Below are 24,203 nucleotides of genomic sequence, written 5' to 3'. Positions count from 1 at the left end.
CCTAGGCTGGTCATTATTTTTATTAAACACAATGAAAACATCACTGTACTACTTTTGGTTTCCATTATTGCTGATGAAAAGTCAGCAGTTAATCTAAGTTTTTCTCTTTGAAGATAATCTGTACCCCATGACCCCAACCCCATGCTGCTTTAAGACATTCTTTGTCTTAGGTATTCTATGGTTTTTCTAGAATATGTCTAGTATGTTTTCTTTTTGAGTTATATTGCTTGGAATATTCTGAGTGTCTTAAATATGTAAATTGGTGTTTCATCAGTTCTAGAAACTATTTTCAGAAAAGGTAAGCATCATCATCAGCTGTCATGAAGCATTATTCAAGATTTTCAGTAGCTGGTGCTAGAGTCTGGCTGACTGACTGTGGCGTAAGTTCAGTTTTTATCAGGGGGAACAATTGACCTATTACACCTAATGGCCACTATGGTTACCACAGTGAAATTCTGCACTTTCTGGAGAATGGTGATAGCTGTAAGATATCTGTATAGTAGGCTTTTTGTGCCATTAGGCTGGCTCATGACACCTGTTTGGGGAATGGTGCTGCAATGATTAATGGTAACAAAATTGCATTTCAAGTTATTAGATGTTTCTGTTCATGTTTGGCACATGTGCCATTTTGAACATCACAACATTGTGATCTTGTTGCTTTTGGGCAGTTTCATAAGATAACATCAACCAAATATATGATCTCCAACACTCCATGTTTGAGATGGGGAAATGAATTGAAGATGATACTAACAGACAATTCTTGACTTCAAATTTTCCATAGCAGCTGGGACCCAGAGATACTTCTTGAGGTACTTATATGAAGGTTTCTTTTTGCATAAAGCTACTAATCTAGAGAACCTTTTGTTACTACCCCACTCTCAATCTTAGAAGATCATTTTCTGGTGGGTCTGGGATAATATTTAGATGCAGTTAGGGGTATGGGCATACCTACCAAGGATATTTTTCATCTTTCTGATCAGGGTATATGGAAAGCTGATGTTTACTCTCTGTTGCATCTGGGCAGAGACCACTAGTAAGCACTTGATGGACTCAATTGCAGCAACCTGCCTTCTAGTGGACCTCAATGTATCTCTGTCCAAAGATTACCAGGTCACCAAGATATTTGACATTGAGGATTTAACAACATTTTCACTGAACTCTTTGGAATCTATATCTGACTGCATTCTGGAAGGCTTCTGAGTTTCTCCCTGGGTGTAAACTTCAAATCTGGAGGTCCAATACAGAAAGGACTCTCAATTTGTGCCCTGATGAGGTCAGCCTAAATTTTGCCTATTTCCCTGATTTTATTATTGGTTGAATGAAATTGAAATTTTAGTCACAACTCCCAATACCTCTTGATTAGGAAAGCTGTGGAGAGTTTGAGTATATCTCTTCACTTTCCCAAGAAGTTATTTATTTATTCATTTATTTATTTATTATTTTGAGAGAGAGACAGGGTGAGGAGGGGCAGAGAGAGGGAGAAAGACAATCCCAAGCAGGCTCTGCAATGTCAGTGTGCAGCCCGACCTGGTACTCTATCTTGCATACCATGGGATCATGACCTGAGCCCAAATTAAAAGTCCAGCACTTAACCAACTGAGCCACCCAGGCACCCCAAGAAGTTTTAAACCTAGACTTCATAGGTGATATAGCTGTGATCTTCCAGAGGTGTGCCAAAGATTACAGCATGTCAAAAATATCTCCCAACATTTCATGGCCCACCTAAACTTGCTTAAACCTATCTAGAATTTTACAACTCAATTAAATTTTTGTCATGGTAGTGATTATGTTTTTAACTAATAGAGAGGGAAACTAGAGGCACCCTTAGGAACCTGTCTATGTAAACACTCCAGTGAATTGCCCATACAGGAGCTCAAGAAGGGGTTTGGTTCTGATGTTCTGAAGTAACATGGCTATAAAACTACAGGTAAAAAGACCATGGTTAAGATTAATGATATTACAATTAATATCAGCAATAGCACTAAAGGAAATGTTGATGGCTAAAATAATTTGGTGTTCAACTGATGTTCTGAAGGAAAATAAACCAACAGCTATGTATTTTGCTTACATTGGCGGAACCAATTGCCTATGAGACTGATCCTTGTTAATGCTTTTGTGGTTTTCATACCTTAGAAATTGTAATTGCAATAAGGATTCCTCACTTCTGGAGAACCGTAAACTTTCTAAGGTTAAAACTATGTTCTCTTCTGCTATAGTTACTAGAAAATTTTTTTTCTCTGGTTAATATAGATTTTTAAATAATTAAATCTCCCCTTGGATCTTATTTTTTTAATTAATTAATTTTTTTTAAGTTTATTTATTTATTGGAGAGAGAGAGAGAGAGAGAGGGCAAGTGGGGAGGGGCAGAGAGGGAGAGAGAGAATTCCAAGCAGGCTCTGCACTGTCAGTGCAGAGCCTGATGAGGGGGCTTAAGTCCATGAATCATGAGATCATGACCTGAGCTACAACTGAGTCAGGTGCTTAACCAACTGAACCACCCAGGTGCCCCTGCCTTGGATCTTATTTTAACAACTGACATGATTCATCTGAAAACTTTTTCTTTAAGGTCAGGTACTGAATTCTGAACTCTAAAAACTGAGAGGTTGTCATTGCACCCAAATTATCTTTAGTATCTTTAGGCAGAGGTGTAATGCACCAAGTTTTGTTCCTTGTGTAAACTATGGAATGAGCCTATGACCAAAATATGGATGCCAGCAATAGTGAGGGTCATATGCTTTAATGTTCTCAAAATTGTTCTACGATATTGAGAGAATTGCTTTGAGACAGTTGCTTTGTGAGATGCACATCAGGTAGGAAGAGACTACAAAGCAAAGAAAGTATCTTTTTCTCTCCCTTGGGGAGAATAATTACTAATAAGTTTACATTTTCAGGGTGGAAACTTGCTTATGTATAAGGGGATAGACTACTGAACTATTAATAAAATGGCTAAAATAAATATTTTATTATTAATTTTGAATAAAACAGATAGCATTCGAGGCACACAACTAGAATCACTGGGCCGTTGACTAGTGCAACAACAAAGCAGAATTTTGAAAAATAGTCTGGCCAATATTTGTACTGTCTGAGAAGTAAATTCTTTGCCATAGCACAGTTAAAGCATGGTCTAGATCAAAGAGAAAGAAAACTAAAACTCTTCTTATGTGCAATATTAATGACAGGCCTGTGAGAATTCTAGTTGTTCTCCCTGTGACTACTCAATGGTAAACATTCTGGTTCTAAAAAAGAGTGCTGTGTTAAAGTATCATAAGACACTTAGATAACACCACAACATAAAGACTGGCTTCATCCAAAGTCTTGGATGGAAGACTCAATGGAAGACATTGCTGAAATCTTACTGGAAAGGGTCTTATCAAGACTTCTAAGTGCTAATATGACCTGTAATTGGGACAGACTTCTGTTAAGGATACATGTCTTTCATTGTAGAAGAAATTGGCCCTGTTTATCTACTTCTTGTTATTAATATTTTTTTCATAGATAAAGGGATCTCTGATCTGCTTCTCACTCTAAATTCCATATTCGTGGTCATAGCTATCTGAGAACTACAGAGAATATTCTGACACTACTTGGACAAGTGATGGACATTCTGTGCTAACTGTAGATTGCTGATACCTGAGAGCTTCCTAGAGGTATTGCAACTTTCCAGACTTAACTACAAATGAGTCCCATTCTAAGACAATCAGTGGGACTCAAGACATTCTGTAATGCTACAAATTTCAACCTGCCTGTTGTTCAACAAAAGTTTGTGCTTTTGATGTCACTTGTTTGTTCCCAATGGTGTTTTATTTCCAATGAAAACAAACCTATGATTTCATGTATCAAGAGCAGAGACGGTAGAACTTCTGTACTGATAAGCACTCTGTTAGAAACCAATTTAACTCTCTTTTCCTCAGGAAACAAGGTCTTACTTGACACTTCTTACTTGATACACAGCAGAAGTTGACTAGGACTGCTTCTTTTGTGTTAGGTGAAGAATTTCAGCCTACACACCGGCAGGATTGATGGTTTGGTAAAATTTGCTATAGTGTTTCACCTGAACTTTCCTAATACTGAATTAATATTGAAGAAAAGTGTGAAATATGTTATATTTAAAGCAGCACATTTTGTTACTCACAAATGTATACAACTATAGAATTTAGCTCATCGTTGCTGGCCTATTCTTTTCAAAACTAAATGTATATGATATGTAAATTGTCAATTTTATATAGATAAGTTTTGATAGTGTTGTCTTTGACATTTCAGTATGTTTAATATTTCAATATGTTCTTGATATAGAATTACTTTTCTTTGCCATTCCTTTTATCCTATAATCTAAGGTGAATTTAAGCTTAGCTCTCTTAGATTATCACTGTTATAACTATTTAATTCTGAATAAATTATGGCTTTCATTTTTGAAATTAAATATGGCATTCTTCTGGTTGCAATTATACAACTTCCAATATTACTGAATTATCGCTGGGGTCTAGGAACACAGTTTCTTCTGAAATCCAGGGACAATAATGACTTCTACTCAACTTCTACAGGATATTTTTAAGTTTCCACATTAATAGAAATACATTTTTCCAAGGTATGTGAGATAAAATTTCTATCCTTTTCTGACATGTTCAAATTTGCAATAAATTATTCTGAGAAATCTGAAATAATGCTTGAGAAGAATAGATTGGATTTCAGAATTTGGAGGCCACTATTGTCTTTGATAGAAAGGATACTTAGGCAGGAGCTGTGGGTGTCATTACATAAGATAAATGCAAATGTTGTCATTTCCAGAGGAAAGTAACAATGGTGATGAAAGAACTTTTGGAGGGACTAGAATTACTATGCGGTAATTTATGTAAAATGCTGTCTGTCATTCATTAAAAGGAGTAGTTGCATTGTTATGGATAAACCATGAATTAAACTAATAACAATAGTTTTAACAAAATGGACACTATTCTTTTCAGAAATTGAATGGGAGGTGGTGAGGTGGTGTGATGCAATGGCTGGCCTTCTGAGTTTGGACTCGCATATAGCTCCGCTCAATCTGGAGTGCGCCATTTACCACTTGTGTCCTTGCCAAACTTATTTAACATACACCCATCATTTTATTCTCTGCATCTGTAGGGATGCAAAGGGTATGCAAATCACTGAGATGATGTGAGGATTAAATATAAATATGGTGTATAAAAAGCTCTTGTATAATTCTGGGTGCAAAGTAAAATGCTCAAGATTTGCTCAGTAAATATTAGTCATTTTTATTGCAACGTGGTTTGTTCTCTGTCACTAGTCCATAAACAAGGACTGCTGATCAGACTGTGGTAGACTGGGAGTTAATGCAGAACTTTAGAAAGATAGTTGTCCTTTAAAGTCCATTCTGAATCTGAGATATTACATTTATATTAATATAATACATAATAATTATCTAAAGGTAGAAATATATATATTTAAAACTACATGTTGACATCAAAGAATGTGATTCATAGTATTTCCATTGTGTTCTCTTTCATGGACACTCTATAATGTATCCTTTAGCACCAGCTTCTTATTCTCTCCTTAGGATAAAGCAGGAGAAGGTATTATAATAATAAGAGCAGGGAACATAATAAAGGGAAAAAATTCCCAATAAAAAGAGGAAATCAGAGTGTGATCCAGGAGTGTGGATTGAACACATTTTCCACATAAAATATTAAAGTTTTTCTAAGCAGAGCTGTTATGTTAGAGGTTGAGTTTGAATCCTTTATTGATCTCTCCTCAGCCCCCTGCGTACTTTGATTTGGACAGTGGCCTTATCACTTTGTTAGGTTAAATGCTATACAAAGGAACTTTCAAGACCCTTCATTCCTTACAGATCATGTTCTCTGAGCCCCTTTTTCTATGCAAATTCTGGAGGTGCCTCCAACTCAATGACAGCATCAGCAGACAAACTTGAAAGCATTTTCACTCAGGTTAAGTTGTGAGTAAATTCCCATTTCCTTTAGTTTATCAGAGGCCTTTCTACCCATAAGGAGGTAGAGATTATACTCTCCAATCAACAGGTGTAATTCTGTCATGTCATCAGTTACCAGGAGATGCTGCTCCTTGCTTGAGCTGTCCAGAGAATCACACCACTTTCCATTATCCAAGTAGGAGAAAGACTGCTATGCCTTCATTTCAGGGTGAAGGTTAAGTAATTTCCCCAAATCTACACTACTGATGGGTGCAATAAGGTCCAGATAAAAGGTTTCTTCATTTGCAATCATCGTCCCTCCACTCCCTCAGCTCCTAAAATCACTCAGACATACTTTAAACAACTCTGTCTTCACTGGAGAGACATGAATACTCCTAAAAGACTCAAACTTTTGTTTACATAACTGCCCTGCATACAGCTGGCTTAAAATAGGGGCCCAATCAAATGTTTTACATACATTGGATGAAACCTTTCAAGTACTAGATTAAAATAATCCTTTCAATGAAGGAAGTCAGAGTTTCAGAAGAGGCTCTTGATTCTGAATCTCTGACCACCAACTGATGATGCAGTACATCTGTGATGCAGATTGGTTGTCAAACCTACATTACCCAATCCAGGAGCAGAGAAACAAATTCCTTGGTTGGTATTATTTAGGAGGGGGCTAAAGGAGGGTCTTAGTTCTCATTGAGACTTGCCTGTTCCCTTGTCCCCCGTCCTCTCTGTTCTCCAGCATGGTGTGCCTGTGTTTCCTGGGAGGCTCCTGGATGACAGCTCTGATGTTGATATTGATGGTGCTGAGCCCTCCCCTGGCTTGGGCCAGGGACACCCCACGTAAGTGCACTCCTTGGGTGGTGAGCTATTGTGGAGTGGGGGGAAAGAAAGAAATCAGTTTTGCCACTGTGTCCACGCCATGTGCCTTAGAAAATTGTGACATTTTCTTTAATGATGGCCCACCTTTATCATATAGATCCCCAATTCTATCCAAAACAAGAGGAGGCCGAATGCTTGCCCTCTCTATAAGAGCTGTGTAAGGGGCCTCCACATATAGAGGCCATTTCTTCTCAACTCTTCCCCAGTCAAAACTCTCCAGGTTTGAGTTTAATTCCCTCAGGGTCTTGAGAAGATTCAGAAATAATGATTTCAAATTAATTCCCATCAAGCAGTTCCCTTTATAATGTTGAGTTATGCTAGAAAATAAGAAAGTTTCTCAGAAAATTGGACAGAGAGTCAAAAGGAATTAGAAAGGTGTCTCCTAGAAGACCCTGTATTATGTCTTCACAGGATTAGTTATGTTGGTGCCTCTCTGTAATATGCGAGGCTGTATCAAGGGTTCTCTCCCATTATCTCCTTTCCTTTCTCCTGCACCTCAAAGTTTACAAGGCCTTTATCCCTGGACTGAAGGTTCTCTGACCAAAGTTGGCGCTAGTTTTATCTCTATTTCTCACCCTGGAGGTACAGCAGAGATCCTTAGTACTTGAAATGACATTTTAGATGAGAAGCACGTATGGGATGTTCTTTGGAGTCTTAAAGAACTTAAGATATCTTCTGAGAACCCGGCACAAGTTAATTTTTCATTATGAATCTATGTTGAACCTTTTTATGGTGTCCATTTCTCCTGCATTTTTCTGTTCTGTGGCCTGAGCCCACAGGAAGGGATTCAACTAGTATAGGATAAATTATATGCAATTATGGCTTTGTAACCCAAAAATAGTCAACATCAGTATTTTCATATGGTTCCAACTATCTACCCTGAGCAGAGTACAGAGAGCGTGAAGGTGTTTACATTTCGTAGGACTGAAAGCCAAAATGCAAGTCAAGGGAATATATTGGCTCACTGAGGTGATGTCCCCAGATGGCATAGGTTTATTCCTCATGTTTTCTGTTTTTCCTTAATAGCCATGTTGGGTTGTTTCCACTTCCAGTTCCTATTCTTTCCCGAGCCATGTTGTCACCATTACTGTGAATCCCCAGTGTATGCAGAGACCTCAGCATTATCACAGATCTACGGGATGAGCTGAAACTTAATGAGATTTTTCTTAAAATCACCTTTTCTTTACCTGTGATATTTTTTCCAACAGTAGAAGGAGAAGGAGGTAGTTTGTGTGAATTTCTCACAGGAAGTGGAGGAGATATAATGTATCATCAGAGTAAAAGAATGTTGGACCTGAGCCCCTTCTTGCTTTCCAGGATCCTCACAATGACTGATTCTCGGAGCCCTGTGTTTATCCATTGTATCAGAGACATTTCTCTGAGCAGCTATGATGTACTAGGCTCTGTTCTGGGCTCAGTGAATTCTATTTGAATAGGCTAAAGATCATTACCATCATGGATTTTATGTAATGACAGAGGAGAAAGCCCGGTAAACATTTAACAATAACAACAAAAATTCTGACAACAATAAGTACGCTGAAAAATAATACACCTGGTTGTGAAACAGACAGAATTGGATACGCCTGACTTCAGTTCAAGTGTGTAGGGAGCTCTCCCTGAGGAAGTGACATTGAGTTGAGATATGACTGGTGACAGAAGCCAGCCAAATGAAGGATGTACAGGACAAGTGTTGTAGGGGGGAGAAAATAGGATAAAGGTCAAGTGCGGGAAGCTGTTTGCTGAGTGCAAGGGACAGAAGGAAGGCTGGAGAAGCTGGAGTGTAGGGAGCAAGTTGGGGAGTGCTCTCAGTCACCACTACCATGTTTCCATCACTCAGGGAATGCCCCGTGTGACCCCATCATCAGTGCTCAGTATTTTCGGATCAGCACCTTTGACTTATTTGTTTGTTTGATTGTTTAAGATTATAGGTATACATTTAGGCAGAGAATATCTTTTAAAGTTATTATTTAACTTCCATTTGGTTAGCATACAGCGTAATGTTAGTTTCAGATGTACAGTGTAGTGATTCCGCACTTCTATACGCTAACTGGTGCTCATCTCAAGTGTACATCTTATTCCTTGGACTTATTTAGATAAACTTTTACATACATTGAAGTGTCATATAATATTTTCTCATTCATCACATGACAGTTTTCGATGTCTTCAATTGGTAGTTCATTTGCAAACTCGGATGTAGCCCAAAGTCTTGCTAGGCAGTTTTTCAGGTTGGTTTATTAAATATTAGCTTTGTCATAACACTAGCCATTAACTTATTTCAGAAGATGTGGATTCATAGGCCTCTGTAAACTGCATCAAGAACAGCGTTTAAAAATTTTTTATACTTGATCTTCATGGGATGAGAAAATTCCTTGTTCAAAGATTGCAACATAGATGTCATACTTGGTGGTGGGGCAGGGGGAGAATTAGAAGCCAAAGCTTTAATTTTTATAAGAATTTGAGGAGTACAGTATGTGGAACAATTATACAGGGACAATTAACTTCCAGGTTTCTCCCAGTCCAGCTTACGTCTCATGAACGAAGCCCATTGATACAAAGTGGTTTTGAACCAAATAAAATATGTATCTGGTTATCCATATTATCTTTTTTGAAAACTAATGCACAAGTAAAATATTTGTCCCTTTCAGGCATCCTGGATTTTGGCTTTTTCCAGTGTCTGCCCACTTTGATTTGGGTAAGCCTGAAGCATTAGCACACCCAAGAGCAATCATCTTTTGGTTGGAATTCATAGTAACTTTTGATACTCTCTTGTTAGGCAGTATGAATTTTTTTTTCAGAATCTGGTCTCAGTGAAGAGCCATTTTTCCAGAAAAATAAATTTGTTCAGTATCAAACATTTTTTTTTTACCAGATATAATATTGGCAAAGTTTTCAGTGTAATTCTCAGCTGACATAGAATTAACATTGGCTTTTTTACCACAGATTTTTCAAGTGGTGTAACAGTGGTTCTCATATGGGGACTTCAGGGAACATTTGGCAATGTCTGGAGCCATTTTTGGTAGTCACTTGGGGCTTTTTTCTGACATCTGCTAGGTAGAGGCTAATGATGCTAGTAAACAATCTACAACGTACAGAACAGGCTTCCCACAAAAAATATCTCATCCAAGATGTCAAGAGTACTGATGTTGGAAACACTGGTTTATACTCTGCTGCTTCTAAAACCTCTAGACTTACCCTTTATACACACACTTACCTTCCAATTCAGGTCTTTGTGGTGTAGTTTAGCTTATTTTATTAGAAAAAATAATAAGATCAACAGTTCATAGATTGAACACTTTCTCGCTGAGTCCACTCAGTCAATGCAAGCTCGAGATCTTCATCTTTTATTCTTTGCCTTATGCAATGTTTTATAAGATTTCATGATTTCTTGATCATCAGCATCTCTGTTAACTTTCAACAGCTTGCCTTATGAGTCATCAATTGTGACTGTCACAAGTATTTTTCTGTACAATGCATCAAACTTGTGCAGAAATGCTACATTCTGTTCTGTTGATAATGTCAAAAGCTCCTTTTATTTGTCTCATTTTTAAAAGCACAGGTATTTTTAAACTATTTTTAAAATGTTCATGTCAATTCCACTTGAATAAAAAATTTTTCTTAGTTCAATTAAACAGAAAATAAAACATCAAAATATATACATACATGTATGTATATGTATATATATGTATGTATATGCATGTTTGTACATATGTTATGATGTGTGTGTGTTTATATATTGAAACTCCAGAAGCCCATGTGACTGACTGACCAATAAGAGGTCTGACATGTTTGACCCTTTACCTCATCAGGTTAGATTTGGCAAAAGAGTTTGGCATCAAAACTTGTAAAAAGATCTGGTTTCTTAGGTTTCTGGAGTTTGAAAATTCCAGGTAAGGACTTGAGGAACTGTAGTGCAGTCATGGTTTTAATGTCCTTAAAACTCTTCAGTAGTTTCCCATTACGTGAAGTATGAAGTCAAAATCCCAACATCACCTGTAAGGCTTTTACTGCCAGCTCCACGTGATTTCTCCAGTCTAACCTTTTGCCTTCCTTTGTCCCATTGTGCTTCAGTGAACTCCCTTTTTCCATTTCGTTGAGGAAGTTCATCAATTCTTTCAAGATTTTGCACATTGTATTACCTTTCCCTGAATTATCAAACACACACACGCCCACTAGTTCACATCTAGTTACTCTTTCCTGTCACATCCTAAACATCCCCCTCGAGACCACCTGTCTGGCACCCTAAGGAAACAAAGATCGTCCAGTTATCCTCTGCTCTAGAACTGCAGGCTTGTCTTGTGACATTTCTCCCCCCAGGTAAATAAAGCCCTGCCTGGCTGGGTTTTGTCCATCACTTTCCATAAATTTTAACCCGAGAGTGGAGGGGATGTGGGGGTGTTTCCCTTCTCTGGGTTCGCAGGGGCCTGAGCCAGCTCAGCCCAGACCAAGTGTTGAGTGGGGGTGGGGGAGGGGGACGCAGGTGGGACGTGTGTGGTGCCAGGAAAGGGCTGTGGGAGGCGAAGAGGGAGGTGGGTGTCTGTGGAGAGGAGGTCTCCAAAAGGAGGCAGTGAGGGGCAAATCCTCAGGATGGGAGGTCCGCCTCTGAGTCCGGAACCCAGTGACCCTGAGAGGCTCCCAGGAGAGGGGTCATCTCCCCGCCTCCTTCAGCTCCCGCCGGCAGAGGAGAGAAGAGCCGTGGGTGCTGGTGGTTTGGGGTTGCGGGTGGAGCCCCGAGGGGTAGCGGCGTCAGTGCCTTCCAGGAGCCCACAGGTGACCGGGTCGCCCTGTCCCCACAGCACATTTCTTAAATATGTGGAAGGCCGAGTGCCATTTCACCAACGGGACGGAGCGGGTGCGGTACCTGCGGAGACACTTCTATAACGGGGAGGAGTATGTGCGATTCGACAGCGAAGTGGGGGAGTTCCGGGCGGTGACGGAGCTGGGGCGGCCTGATGCCAAGTACTGGAACGGGCAGAAGGACCTCATGGAGGGGAGGCGGACAGCGGTGGACTGGTTCTGCAGACACAACTACGGTGTTCTTGACAGCTTCATGGTGCAGCGGCGAGGTGAGCGGGGCAGGGGGGCTGGGGCGGCCGGGGCTGCGCGTGTGCGACTGTGAGACAGAGACTGGGTCCCAGTGAGCCTACAGGGTGTTGAGCAAGAGCACGTCACGGGGATCCCTGCGAGAGTGCGACGTCGGGGAGTGTGTGCTGTGTCTGTGGGGTGGAGACAGTGTGGTGAGTCCGTGTGTGGCTGTGGGGAGGGCGTGGTTGTGTCCCTGTGTGACTCTGGGGAGGGCGTGGTTGTGTCCATGAGTGACTGTGGGGACAGTGTCGTGTTTCCTTGTGTGGCTGTGGGGACAGTGTGGGAGGGGTGCCCTGTGAAGTGAGGTAGACAGAGAATGAGTGTGTGGGAAGGGGGGGCAGTGCGTGTGGAGAGAGTGGGTGTGGGGGAGGCAACAGGAGGGGACATCGGGCATCCTTGGTGGCCCCTGAGGCAGAGGTGAGGGGGGCTCAGGAGCTCCAGCTGGAGGGCACACTGGGCAGGTGGTTGGAGACCTGGGGAGGGAAGTGGAGGGTGTCCTGGTTGGGGTGAAGGCTTAGGGGAGGGGAGGGGAGGGGAAAGTTAAGAGATCGGGGAGATGTGAGGAGGCCTGTCACCTTCTGTTCCTGACACTCACCCTTCTTTTTCTGAAGCCCCTGAAATACGTGTGCCTGTGTCTGTATGTGCTACCATTGCAGTGAGGAAAATGGCCAGACTAACCGTTGAAGATTTGGGGCGACTTCTGAGGTCCCTCTGACATTTCTATTTTTTTTAATGTTAATTTTTGAGAAGGAGATCCAGTAAGACAGAGTGGGAATGGGGGAAGAGCAGAGGGTGAGATAGAAAAAGTGCAAGCAGGGGAGGAGCAGAGAGACAGAGGGAGGTACAGAATCCCAAGGGGGCTCCAGGTTCTGAGCTGTCGCCCAGAGCCTGCCCGGGGACTCGAACCCAGAAACTGCCAGATCATGACCTGAGCCAAGTGGGACCCTTAACTGACTGAGCCACCCAGGCTCCCCAAACCCTCCTGATATTTCTGGGGCTTCTTTTAGGTCTCAACTTCCCGCTCTTTGTTCTCTTAGAGTATGTATTCTTACATTCTTGAAATGATTGTGAAACCAGGTATCTTAATTATAATTTTGTTACTAAATGTATTGATGTTACTGTTTTTATAATGATGAAAGTATTTAAGGAGTTGCATATTATTTCTTTATATAGTTGTAACAATTCACCTCACGTTCCCCTTTGTTAGATCTTTTTTTCCCAATATTGCAAATACTCGGTTGTAAATTTATATCTTTTTAATTTTTAATTTATATTCCTTTGATTTCTAAAGTTCTTGAACATTTTTTTCATATATCTATTGGCTAATTGTTGTTACCCATGTAAAAATTACCTATTATCTTGGGGATTCCGGTATTTTTCTCAGTAATTTTAGGCCTTCTCTATGCATAAGATTATTAATGCTTTGTTGATAGTTGATTCAGCATTTTCTCTAGTCTGTGGCTTATATTTGCTTCTGCTTACTACTTTTCATGCTAGGAATTAACTGTGCCTTGAACTCAAATGTCAGCTTTCAAAGGGAAGCAATTAGAAAATGATAACAATTCCAATAATAATAATTTTTTATACCGCAAAGAAGAAGGATTGATCACCTGAGTGCAATTATGAGAACTTTTTAAAATCAATGAGTTTCCTCATTCCTTTCCCGATCTTTCAGGACGCACACTGTTTTTGAAATTAAACAAATAGGCTAGAGTATCACCTCTGTCTTTCCTGCTTCCCAGGGGAGAACAATTTCTGGGGTGTTCTCAGGTGTAATTGTAACATTCTCAGGATTTATAGTCTATTTCCCCATCAACCTCAAGCTGTTCTCCAATTTACCCAGACTGCTTTAAATCATATTTTCTCTCTAATTAAACAAGGATAATAAGTAGTTAAAACATACTGAAGGCTAAAATCCAATTATCACTTTACACACTTTAGGTGCATTAATCCTCACAGAACTGTAAGAGGTAAGTATTACTATCTTCTTCGATAGAGGAGAAAGCTGGGGTGCAGAGGAATGTAATATTCTTCTAGGATCAATCAGTAAGTAGCAGAGCCTATATTTGAGTTCAGTCAGCCTGCTCCAGAAATCATGCTTTTAATTGAGACACTATATCCCTTGCAAAATGTGTAAACAAAGAATTCCACAAGGAATAACTACCTCTCACTATGAAAAACAAACCCCACAAATTTCCTCAAATCTCTCAAACTTAATGGACCCGTACTGTCAGGATTGAATTCAAGACTCATGAGACTGGCTGGTACTGGGCCACGTGGCCAGCTTTGAGGGAGGCCTGCACGAGATGCAGCCTGGGACCAGAGACCGGAGGCAGGAGGGCAGCCAGCCAGGGAGTCTCACTCTGTCGTCCTCACTTAGCCCCGCTACCACTTGTCTTCTAGTTGAGCCGACAGTGACCGTGTTCCCCTCGAAGACGCAGCCCCTGCAGCACCACAACCTCCTGGTCTGCTCCGTGAATGGTTTCTATCCAGGCCACATTGAGGTCAAGTGGTTCCGGAACGGCCAGGAGGAGGAGACTGGGGTCGTGTCCACAGGCCTGATCCGTAATGGAGACTGGACCTTCCAGACCCTGGTGATGCTGGAAACAGTTCCTCAGAGTGGAGAGGTCTACACCTGCCACGTGGAGCATCCAAGTCGCACGAGCCCTCTCACCGTGGACTGGAGTGAGAAGCTTTCTGATCCCATAAGTTCCTCACCCAGCAGGGAGGGGACTTTGCTTTGCCTTTTGTGCTTCTGGCACATCCTCCATTGTATAGGGACCTTCCGGGCAGGAGGGGAATACAATCTTGGCTCTGCCTTTTTTTTTTTTTTTTTTTCAACGTTTTTTTATTTATTTTTGGGACAGAGAGAGACAGAGCATGAACGGGGGAGGGGCAGAGAGAGAGGGAGACACAGAATCGGAAACAGGCTCCAGGCTCCGAGCCATCAGCCCAGAGCCCGATGCGGGGCTCGAACTCACGGACCGCGAGATCGTGACCTGGCTGAAGTCGGACGCTTAACCGACTGCGCCACCCAGGCGCCCCTTGGCTCTGCCTTTTATTAGCTCGGTCACCCTGCACAAGTTACTTGAACTTCAAGGAGCTCCTCATCCATAGATATTGAAGTAGTGGATTTGTCAAAGTTGTGATATTTAAAAAGTTCAATACCTAAACCTTGTATCTATGGAATGGGATTTAAATTTTTCCCCCCAGAAATTGCCACTTACTCTATTTCTTCCAGGGCAGGCTTCATTCCTCATTCTCAAAGTTCTCAATCCAGAGTCTCCAGCAGGGGAGTTGGATTTGGGGTAAAAATCATTAAAGCTGCTTCTTCTCTCAGGGGCTCAGTCTGAATCTGCACAGAGCAAGATGCTGAGTGGAATCGGGGGCTTTGTTCTGGGTCTGCTCTTCCTGGTGGTGGGGCTGTTCATCTACTTCCGGAATCAGAAAGGTAAGGCACCTGTTGGTAGCTGGGCCTCCCTATAGACCTTGTGGGAGAGAAATACAGCTTTGATCGCATAAACTCCCTGTGGACCAGTGGCCTTGTAGGATGCCTTTCCTTCCCCATGTGACCTCAGATTTCCTAGATATCCAGAAAGCAAGGGTCCATGGTTACTGTGCTTCAGCATAAGAGGTTATGGGTTATAGAGATAAGAAAGAAGTTGACAAGACGGATATCTTGGGTTGGGGTCCTGGGCCAAATCAGGAAGAGCTATGAAAGCTAATGAAGCCACAACAGATTTGTGTGACAGAAACTTCACAGGCCACACCTCTCCCTTTCTGATCCCGCTGGCATCATGCAATGTGGGTTGTGGTGTTAGGTGGGTCTGGGGTTGGGACCTTGTATGTGGGGACAGATTTACCTGTGTCTCTGTTAATGTATGTTTTCCCTTTTCTTTCCCAGGACACTCTGGACTTCAGCCAACAGGTAATGCTCTTTGACCCTCTTTAGAGATAGAGTTGATTATCCTGGAACAGATGGTGGAGGTGAAAAGACAGAAACAATGTCAAAGACTTTGGATCTGACTTCTACTCAGGCAGTTAACTGAAGCTTCTTCTCTCCACTTACTAAAAGGCCTGCACTGCAAATAGCTTTAGATCAGGATACTTAAGAAAGAATATGTTCTTTTTCTTACTGTGGTGTTTTAACACGAGGCCCTGGGAGAGGGGAGAGGAAGCTGCTTGTGGAGGTGGGTCTGGGAACAACACTCTGCTCTGTCTTCTGCAGGACTCCTGAGCTGAAGTGGAGATGCTGACACTCCAGGAAGAACCTTCTTTTCAGGCTTCCTCACACAGTGAAAACGTTTCCTGTTTGGCTCGAATGCTTCCACAAACACAGTGTTTTCTCAGGATTTGGTTTGCCCTGGGTTCAGTGACCCTGCAGAACCTGTCCTCCCTGATGGCTCCCTCCACCCCGTCCTTGACCTGGAAGCCCCAGTACTGACTGAAGTTCCTTATCTTCATTCTCTCCCAGCTCCCTGTGTATTCAGCCCTTAATGCCTCCTTTACATTGGAACTCACCTCTGTTCATGTGTCTTTATCAGCTTTTCTCAAATAAACATGGAGTGACAATCATCCATTTCATATAGTTTCAAGGAAAAGAAGTAGTGAAAAAAAGGGAGAAAGGGAGGATTGCAACAAATTACAATATTGGTTTTTATTTATATTCCAGAATTTGGGTCAAATGTGGATCTGGAAGGTATCTTTGTATCATGTCCTTTTATACTTGGTCTTTTTCCATTCTGTAATTAGGCGTATTTTCAGGAGCTAGTAAATGGAGCTTCATGGCCCATATGACGCTGGTGTCCTACACCTGTGTGTTCTCAAAGACAAACACAGAAGTCCCTTTGCACAAGAGAGGGGAAAAAATATCAGAAATCCACTAACTTATAATGATATGACACCCACAGAATTTTTGTACTCACTTTGTTTCCTTTCCCAGATTTTTTATTTTACTTTTCATATTTTTATTTCATTTTATTTTTAAGTAAGCTCCACGGCCAATGTGGAGCTCAAACTCATGACCCTGAGATCAGGAGTCGAATGCTCCACTGACTGAAGCAGCCAGGTGCCCCTTTCCTTGATTTTTTATTTTTTTTTATTTTATTTTATTTTATTTATTTATTTATTTATTTATTTATTTTTTTAATATATGAAATTTACTGTCAAATTGGTTTCCATACAACACCCAGTGCTCATCCCAAAAGGTGCCCTCCTCAATACCCATCACCCACCCTGCCCTCCCTCCCACCCCCCATCAACCCTCAGTTTGTTCTCAGTTTTTAACAGTCTCTTATGCTTTGGCTCTCTCCCACTCTAACCTCTTTTTTTTTTTTTTCCTCTCTTCAAATCGTATAAATCTTTCGCCTTGATTTTTCATATTAAAGTCTCTAAACCTGTGGAAACCCCTTTCATTAGCCTGATGGTGGGCTGTATCTACACTTCCATCGCTTTCTGTGTCTCAGATAAACATCAGTGGCATGCTGACACTTTGGCTTAAGACACATGCTTCCCCATCCTTCCCCTTAGATCATCAGGACAAAGCCACAACTCTAGTGGAAAAGAGGTATGTCTGAGGCCTTTCGGATTGTAAGCAAATGTTTTGTCTGTACGGGAACATCCTGTATGGATCTCATCTTAGAAATCCAAGGCAATGCTGGGAAACAAAGAAGGAAATTATGAATACTCTGATGTGCATACAAACAGTGAAATACTATGTAGGTAGAAGAAAAAAAAATAACCCTTGCTTACAATAATCTCCACTTCTGTACAGGTAAGGAGAGTTTGTACAACACACAACATTTTGTGTAATAGGATCAAGGAAGAGAACAGGAATACATAGCTATGTCAATTCAATTTATCTGCATCCATCTATCATTATCTCTTTCTCCATCATCTATTAAGTCTATTTACTTTTTTATATATGACAATGAAAGGACTTTTAAAAAATGGTTGCCTCTTGGGCACAATGAGGGAATAGGTTGAAGGGAAAAGGATTGAAAGCTGGACTTTTCTGGAAGTGTCTTATTTGATAGATTTTTAATTACAAAAATTTCTTTTAGAGAGAGCGAGCCATTAGTGGGGACCAGGGAATCAGAGAGAGAGAGAGAGAGAGAGAGAATCTTAAGCAGGCTCACGTGAAGCCTGATGCAGGGTTCAAACTCATGAACCATGAGTACATGACCCGGGTCGAAATCGAGAGACGGAGGCTTAACCGACTGAGCCACCCAGGCACCCCTCTTATTTAATAGTGAGGAATTGGCAATATTTTATGTAATAAAACTTTACACAATATATACAAATGAACCCAATTTAATGAAAGAAATGTGACAGAGAGTATATGATGGGAACAAACTAGACAAGGAAACCAAATATTTGTGTCTCTTGCATAAAACAATGTGGAATCATAATTATAAATCAATATACAGTTAAATTTCATAGGCTTCAGTAATATAAAAGAGTTAGAAAAGTTTCAGAGAAATGCAAGGAAATTGTTTATGTAGATGATGAGTTCTGTTATCATATTCTGTCTGAAGAGTCAGTGTCAAATGTAAATTCAACCTAAAGAGCAGACACCAGATTCAGAAGTTTATTTCAAGGTAATAGACACTCAGACAATTTCTCCACGATCAGAGACAGCTATAAATTTCAAGCCAACTCAAAGTTTATGTATATTTCAGTCATATATTATGCACTATTTGTGTGAAACAGGTTATCATCCCCTGGGAATTTAATAAGCTAACAGTAATGTATGCAATATTTACATGGTTGGGATAAGTTCTGTTTGATCCCAGGGTTGCAGCTTTACTTTCGTTTTGTTCCCTAAGATGAAGACGTGAATTGCCTCATTTTATCTGAGACCTATGGTGTGACATTATAATATAGAATTAAAATGTATGGCAGGAGTATTTCAGTGGAGATGCTTTGTGTTGCTAGTGGAAACACCCAATCTAATTGACTTTATTTTTCTTTAACTACTTGTCTCACAGAGCAGATAGACCCAAGGTACCTCATCTCCAGACTGGTCAATTCATCAGGCCAGCGGTGTCACAAGTGATTCTGGGACTTTTTGCCTCATCTCCTTATCATACACCACTTGTCAGTGTTCCTGAAATGGTAGTAGGATGCCGGTAGCAGCTTTAGGCTTCATTTCATCTCATAATTTCCAAAGGCAGGAAAAGGGAACTGCTCTTGTATGCTTTTATAAGGGTGATCTATACCTTTTTCAGGTAGTAGACCTACTTCCCACATGTTGAGAGGACCACAGGATTACGGTGATACGCTCAGACAAATCATGCTTCATCCTTTTAGAGATGGGCTAGCCTCACCTGATGCATTGGAAAGATGGGAGCAAATAATTTTCTTTGGAAAGAAAGAAATATTAGATGGGATAGATTGGAACAATTTCAGGCAGGGAAACTATAGTATTTGGTACTATCAGAATGTTCCTATTTTTTTTAAAAAAGATTTTTTAATGTTTATTTATTTTTGAGAGAAAGAGACAGAGCGTAAGCAGGAGAGGGTCGGAGAGAGAGGGAGACACAGAACTGGAAGCAGGTTCCAGGCTCTGAACTGTCACAACAGAGTCCCCGAAGAGGGGCTCAAACTCAGGAGTGGTGAGATCATGACCTGAGCTGAAGTCAGATGCTTAACTAACTGAGCCTCCCAGGCACCCCTAGAGTGTTAGTATTTTAAAGTATTTCCTCATAAAGGATGATACATTGCTGAGGGGAAGCATCAGTTTGTGATTTTTTTTAACAGGGAGTATTAAATGGCAGCTATAAACCCAATTACAATTAAAAACAGCAACTGAGGAAGAGGATTATTTGTTTGCTCTTAGAAATTAACATGCCGAGACTTAATTTTGTAAGGAAAAATATATTTTCCAGAAAAGTTTCAAAGATAATGGAGAAGGGATGCTAGTGTCCCTTCGCTTCTCCATTGAAACCTTGGCTATAAATGTGTGCCTGTGATATGAACAGAAATACTGTGCTGTGCTGTGCTGTGCCTGGAAAGCTGTACCATAAAAGGCCAGGCTGTAGAAGGCCGTATCTTCGTTTACTTTGTTTTGAGGAGCATGCCAGCATGAAGGTCATGGCTTAGTTTCCTTGAAGGCTGTGCCGTGTTTAACCCATGGAAAACACTAGAAATGTTTTACAAGGGGGAATTACCCAATTCTGTAATTTAAGTAGTTACTAGAGGACATTGACAGAAAAGAGTAAACATAGAAATCCATCATGATCTAAGTGACATTGCGACACATATTGTCTTTACATCCAGCTTTCGTAGGAAACAGTCCCTGGTTGGGTTTTACTTCAATCGGGTACTGGTTTTGGCAGGCTTCTAGTGGAGGTCTTGTGGCCAGAAGTGGCTAGACCAGGGATATGGAGGGGATCACATTAGACCAATAAGGAGGAACCCTCACACAGGAGTCATAAGATTGGGAGCTGTGCTAGTTTCTTAGGTGGCTGTCCCATGCCCAAGAAAGACAACGTTGTATGAAGACAGGAATAAAGAGAGGGCATCAAGTTTCTGGGTCTTAATACCATTCTGGCCAGGGTACTAACTTCCAGCTGAAAGGCAGGCTTTCTCCTCTCTGGAGAGTAGCCATGGGCTAGAGGATTATAGACTGAGAAATCGACATGAAAGTGTTCCAATAAGAGCCCAGTCCTTGAAAAGCCCCTGAAATGAGAGTAAAGGAAGAAAAGAGAAAGTACTCACCAAGTTTAAACCAAGGCTCGGAGTACCGATGAAAAGACTCAGAAAACCGCACATAAGAGCGCCAATATGATGGGGTTCTTGAGCAAATGGCAACAGCAAATTCTTGAGACATCTTTGGTGCAAAAGAGTGATTTTATTAAAGCACAGGGACAGGACTTGTGGACAAAAAGAGCTGCACTGAGGTTGTGAGGAGTGACTGATTATATGTTTTTAAGTTCGTGGGGGCTAGGGAGAGTGTAAGTCTCTAAGAAATTTGGAAGCAAGGCTTTCAGGACCTTGAAGGCCTAGCTGCTGTGAAGATAAGTTTACTTTTAGGTAAACAAAAAACATCAAGCAAGTAAGGCAGCCCTGAGTTCCTGGAGCAAGGTCACACTTTGCATGTTTCAGATGTCTATCGGTGGGCAGCAAACTGTAAGGAGATTTCATTTAAGCAAGATTTCTCTGGCCTTTCTTTCCCTCATCACTATCAACAGTAAACAAATTGTAGAAAGAGCTCAAATGTCCATCAACTGATGAGTGGATAAAGGAAAAGTGGTATATATGCATATATATAATGGACTATTACTCAGCAATAAAAATGAAAGAAATCGTGCCATTTGCAATAACGTGGATGGACCTAGAATGTATCACGCCAAGGGAAATAAGTCAGAGAAAGACAAATATCACATGCTTTTACTCATGTGAAATTTAAGAAACAAACGGATGAACATAGGGGAAGGGAAGGAAAATTTAAAAGATAAAACAGAGAGTGATGCGAACCATGAAAGACTTAAATATAGAGAACCAACTGAGGGTTGATGGAGGGAGGTATTTGGAGGGATGGGCTAAATGGGTGATGAGCATTAAGGAGGGCACTTGTTGGGATGAACACTGGATGTATATGTAAGTGACGAATCACTGAATTCTACCTCTGAAACCAACACTAAACTCTATATTAACTAACTTGAAATTGTGTTAAAAAAGAGAAAAAAATCACGTATCAATAATCTATGTTCCCACCTCAATAACGTAGAAAAAGTAGCAGCAAAATAGCCTAAAGGAAACTGAAGAAAACAAGTAGTACCTGTAAGAACAGAAAGAAAGAAAATTGGGAAAAGAAGACAATAGAAAAACTCCATGACACATAGAACTTGTTCGTTGAAAAAAAAAAAAAAGATGTAATTAAGAAACAGTTAGGAAGACTTTCAATGAAGGAGACAAAACACAAATTCCCAATTTCAGGATTGTTGGTGAGTGGAGGGACTGTGAAGGCTCCTGCAGACCGTGAAGTTTCTTTGATTGAAAAATGAAGTAGGCAACTCCATCCAGTTTACACAGACTTATTCAGGATAATTTACAGGGAGGATGGCCAACTTATAGATGGTGATGCAGACAGCTGCGCAGCTAGTCTTTCTGAAGTCTGGACCTTAGTCTTACAGATTTTACAGAGTGAGGGGACATGCGGAGGGCATTGTAGTGAGATCAAAGGGTTTGACAAAGTTAATTGACATCAACATTTAATAGACCTTGAGACGCCATGTGTACAACAGGAGGGAGACAGAAAAATCGAGGGTCTCGTGTCAGGCAGGAGCCCGGGTCAAAGCAATGACACAAGCAGTTAAGGTACTGAACTGGGAGATATCACTGGGACCAGCATCAGCTGACACCCCAGAACTGATAACAAGCAGAAGCAGAGGGGGTCTGCCAGAGCCCAAGGCTAATTAAATCCCTATAAAAAGGGGAGGATTTTTGCAGCCAACTCTCAGACTCTTCGGACATGACCCCTCTGTGTCTGACCACTTTAAAAAGGCAACTGCTGTCGAAGACTCTGCCCGATTGATCTCCAGGCAGAAGGGAAATCCTTCACTGCGTGAACATAATAAGCAGTAAGTGCCGAGAGCTGACCAGGACCTGACCACGGTCTCTCAAAGGAGCCCCCACAGACGGACTTCACGTGTGGTTTGTTAACTTCCTACACCCTTCTGTTATCTTGTGTGTTGTGTGATTTGTCTCATTTCTGCTGGGTGCCCTGTCAGAAGCCAGGTTTAATCACATGGTGAAATGTCATTGAGTTTGGAATTCTGAACCTACTTATAAATATGATTCACTTTATTTCATGACTGAGTAAAGCTGACATTATGGAAAGACACAACGGGAGTGTGCACCTTCATAGCATGCTCATGACAAGGGGAGAAACTGTGTTACTTCTAATAGTTATCTAAAGAGAGATATACAGGACCCGAACAAACCTCTGTGCATTCTGGTCACGGTCTGCCATTCTAAGGCATATACATTAATGTCCAAGTGGCCTGGGACACGTAGCCCTGAGAGAGGTCAATGGGGGACACGGGCAAGATGGCAGGCCGAAGAAGAAGTATTCTCAGCACTCCTACTCTCCACCCCAAGCAACTTTATAGCCTGTACAGTATTTTATGTGCCATTCTTCCATGATTACCCTAGAGCCGGATATGAGGAAGTGACTTACATACATGGCAACGTGAAGTTGATATACTTAAGACAAAAGGAAATACTTAAGACTATAGTTCCCCAGCAAGTCAGTGAAGAGGTGAACCATCTAGAGAAGGCATCAGCAAAAGAGATCTTCTCTACATGATTGATAATCTTCTGCATATGGGACAACATGCTCATCATTCCACAGACCTGGCAGTGGGAGCAATTGTGAATTTCAACATCACTGGTGGCCTTTGACAGGCAACAGGGAGGGACATCAGCAGTGTGAGATCAGGGGAGACAAGACAAATGTTTAAAGGCAATTCATAGATCAAGTCTTCATTTAGCAACAACACAGTAGCTGTTTGGTCCCCAGGAGCGAATACCCTGGCTTAGATATCCTTCCTGGGGATGTTAGCAGACATTTTGTCCTAATATTGTCAGAGGGTGTGTCTATATTATACACGGGTGTTTTGGGTGCCACTCATAGAAATAATTCCACCGTAGTACCAAATATCAGCTATTCAGAAGCAGTTAGTTGTGTCCATGTTTTGGTCCTGACCAATATAGAACAAGGGGTCAAAGACAGCACCTGATGTGAACCCTTGGCCCAGTGAGTTAGGACACCAAGCCACCAAGGGTGAGGGGAGGGGGCATTTGGAGCCAATTTCCCATGTACTAAAGTCTTTGCATGTGGGAGGTTTGTGGCAAATGCAAAATGAGTTCCTCCTGCCACTGAATAGGCCTCAAGCCTCCTGACAGTCCCCATACCCACAGTGCCCCAGCTCTGAGGGTGTTATTTGTTAGATGTTCACATGCTGCTGGTTTTCCTGCTGTTAGTGTAGCCTGAAGGAATCCAAACACCTCTCTTAGTTGTGGAGACCAACCTTTGAGGGAACTATCTGGCGAGAAAGTCTTTAATACATTCTTTATGTTAAGCTAGTAAGGTTGCATCTAGGGATTACATCTCTGGCATATGCTGGCTATTTGTCTTATAGGTTCCTTTGAATGATAAGCAAACATTCCTTTGCTTTGAGCCTAGGTGTATGTGTTCCTTGGCCAGTCCAGCTGTGCCTGGGGGGATGTGACCTCTAGTGTTCATTCTTCCATTTGAACTGACAAGATGGATTCTGGCTTCAAATCCCCACTCTTTTCACCA

The 24,203-nt window shown here is 41.3% G+C and overlaps 1 protein-coding gene across 1 annotated transcript; it reads left to right on the top strand.

Moving 5' to 3' along the window:
* Positions 1-6,602: 6,602 nt before the first annotated feature.
* LOC131514002 (DLA class II histocompatibility antigen, DR-1 beta chain-like) lies at positions 6,603-16,468 on the top strand. The gene is made up of 6 exons (XM_058733489.1): positions 6,603-6,772; positions 11,605-11,874; positions 14,297-14,578; positions 15,234-15,344; positions 15,798-15,821; positions 16,122-16,468. The coding sequence occupies exons 1-6, from the start codon at positions 6,673-6,675 to the stop codon at positions 16,133-16,135; spliced, it is 801 nt and encodes a 266-aa protein (XP_058589472.1). The 5' UTR covers positions 6,603-6,672; the 3' UTR covers positions 16,136-16,468.
* Positions 16,469-24,203: the final 7,735 nt, after the last annotated feature.

The sequence above is a fragment of the Neofelis nebulosa genome, chromosome 6 (genome assembly GCF_028018385.1).
Source record: "Neofelis nebulosa isolate mNeoNeb1 chromosome 6, mNeoNeb1.pri, whole genome shotgun sequence".
Lineage (NCBI taxonomy): Eukaryota > Metazoa > Chordata > Mammalia > Carnivora > Felidae > Neofelis > Neofelis nebulosa.
This window is presented reverse-complemented; position numbering and strand designations above follow the sequence as displayed.

Excerpts from the sequence above, each read along its gene's own strand:
- LOC131514002 (XM_058733489.1), top strand. The coding sequence starts at position 6,673 with ATGGTGTGCCTGTGTTTCCTGGGAGGCTCCTGGATGACAGCTCTGATG. Across the intron at positions 6,773-11,604 it reads TTGGGCCAGGGACACCCCAC|CACATTTCTTAAATATGTGG; the intron begins GTAAGTGCACTC and ends CTGTCCCCACAG. Across the intron at positions 14,579-15,233 it reads CCCTCTCACCGTGGACTGGA|GGGCTCAGTCTGAATCTGCA; the intron begins GTGAGAAGCTTT and ends TTCTTCTCTCAG.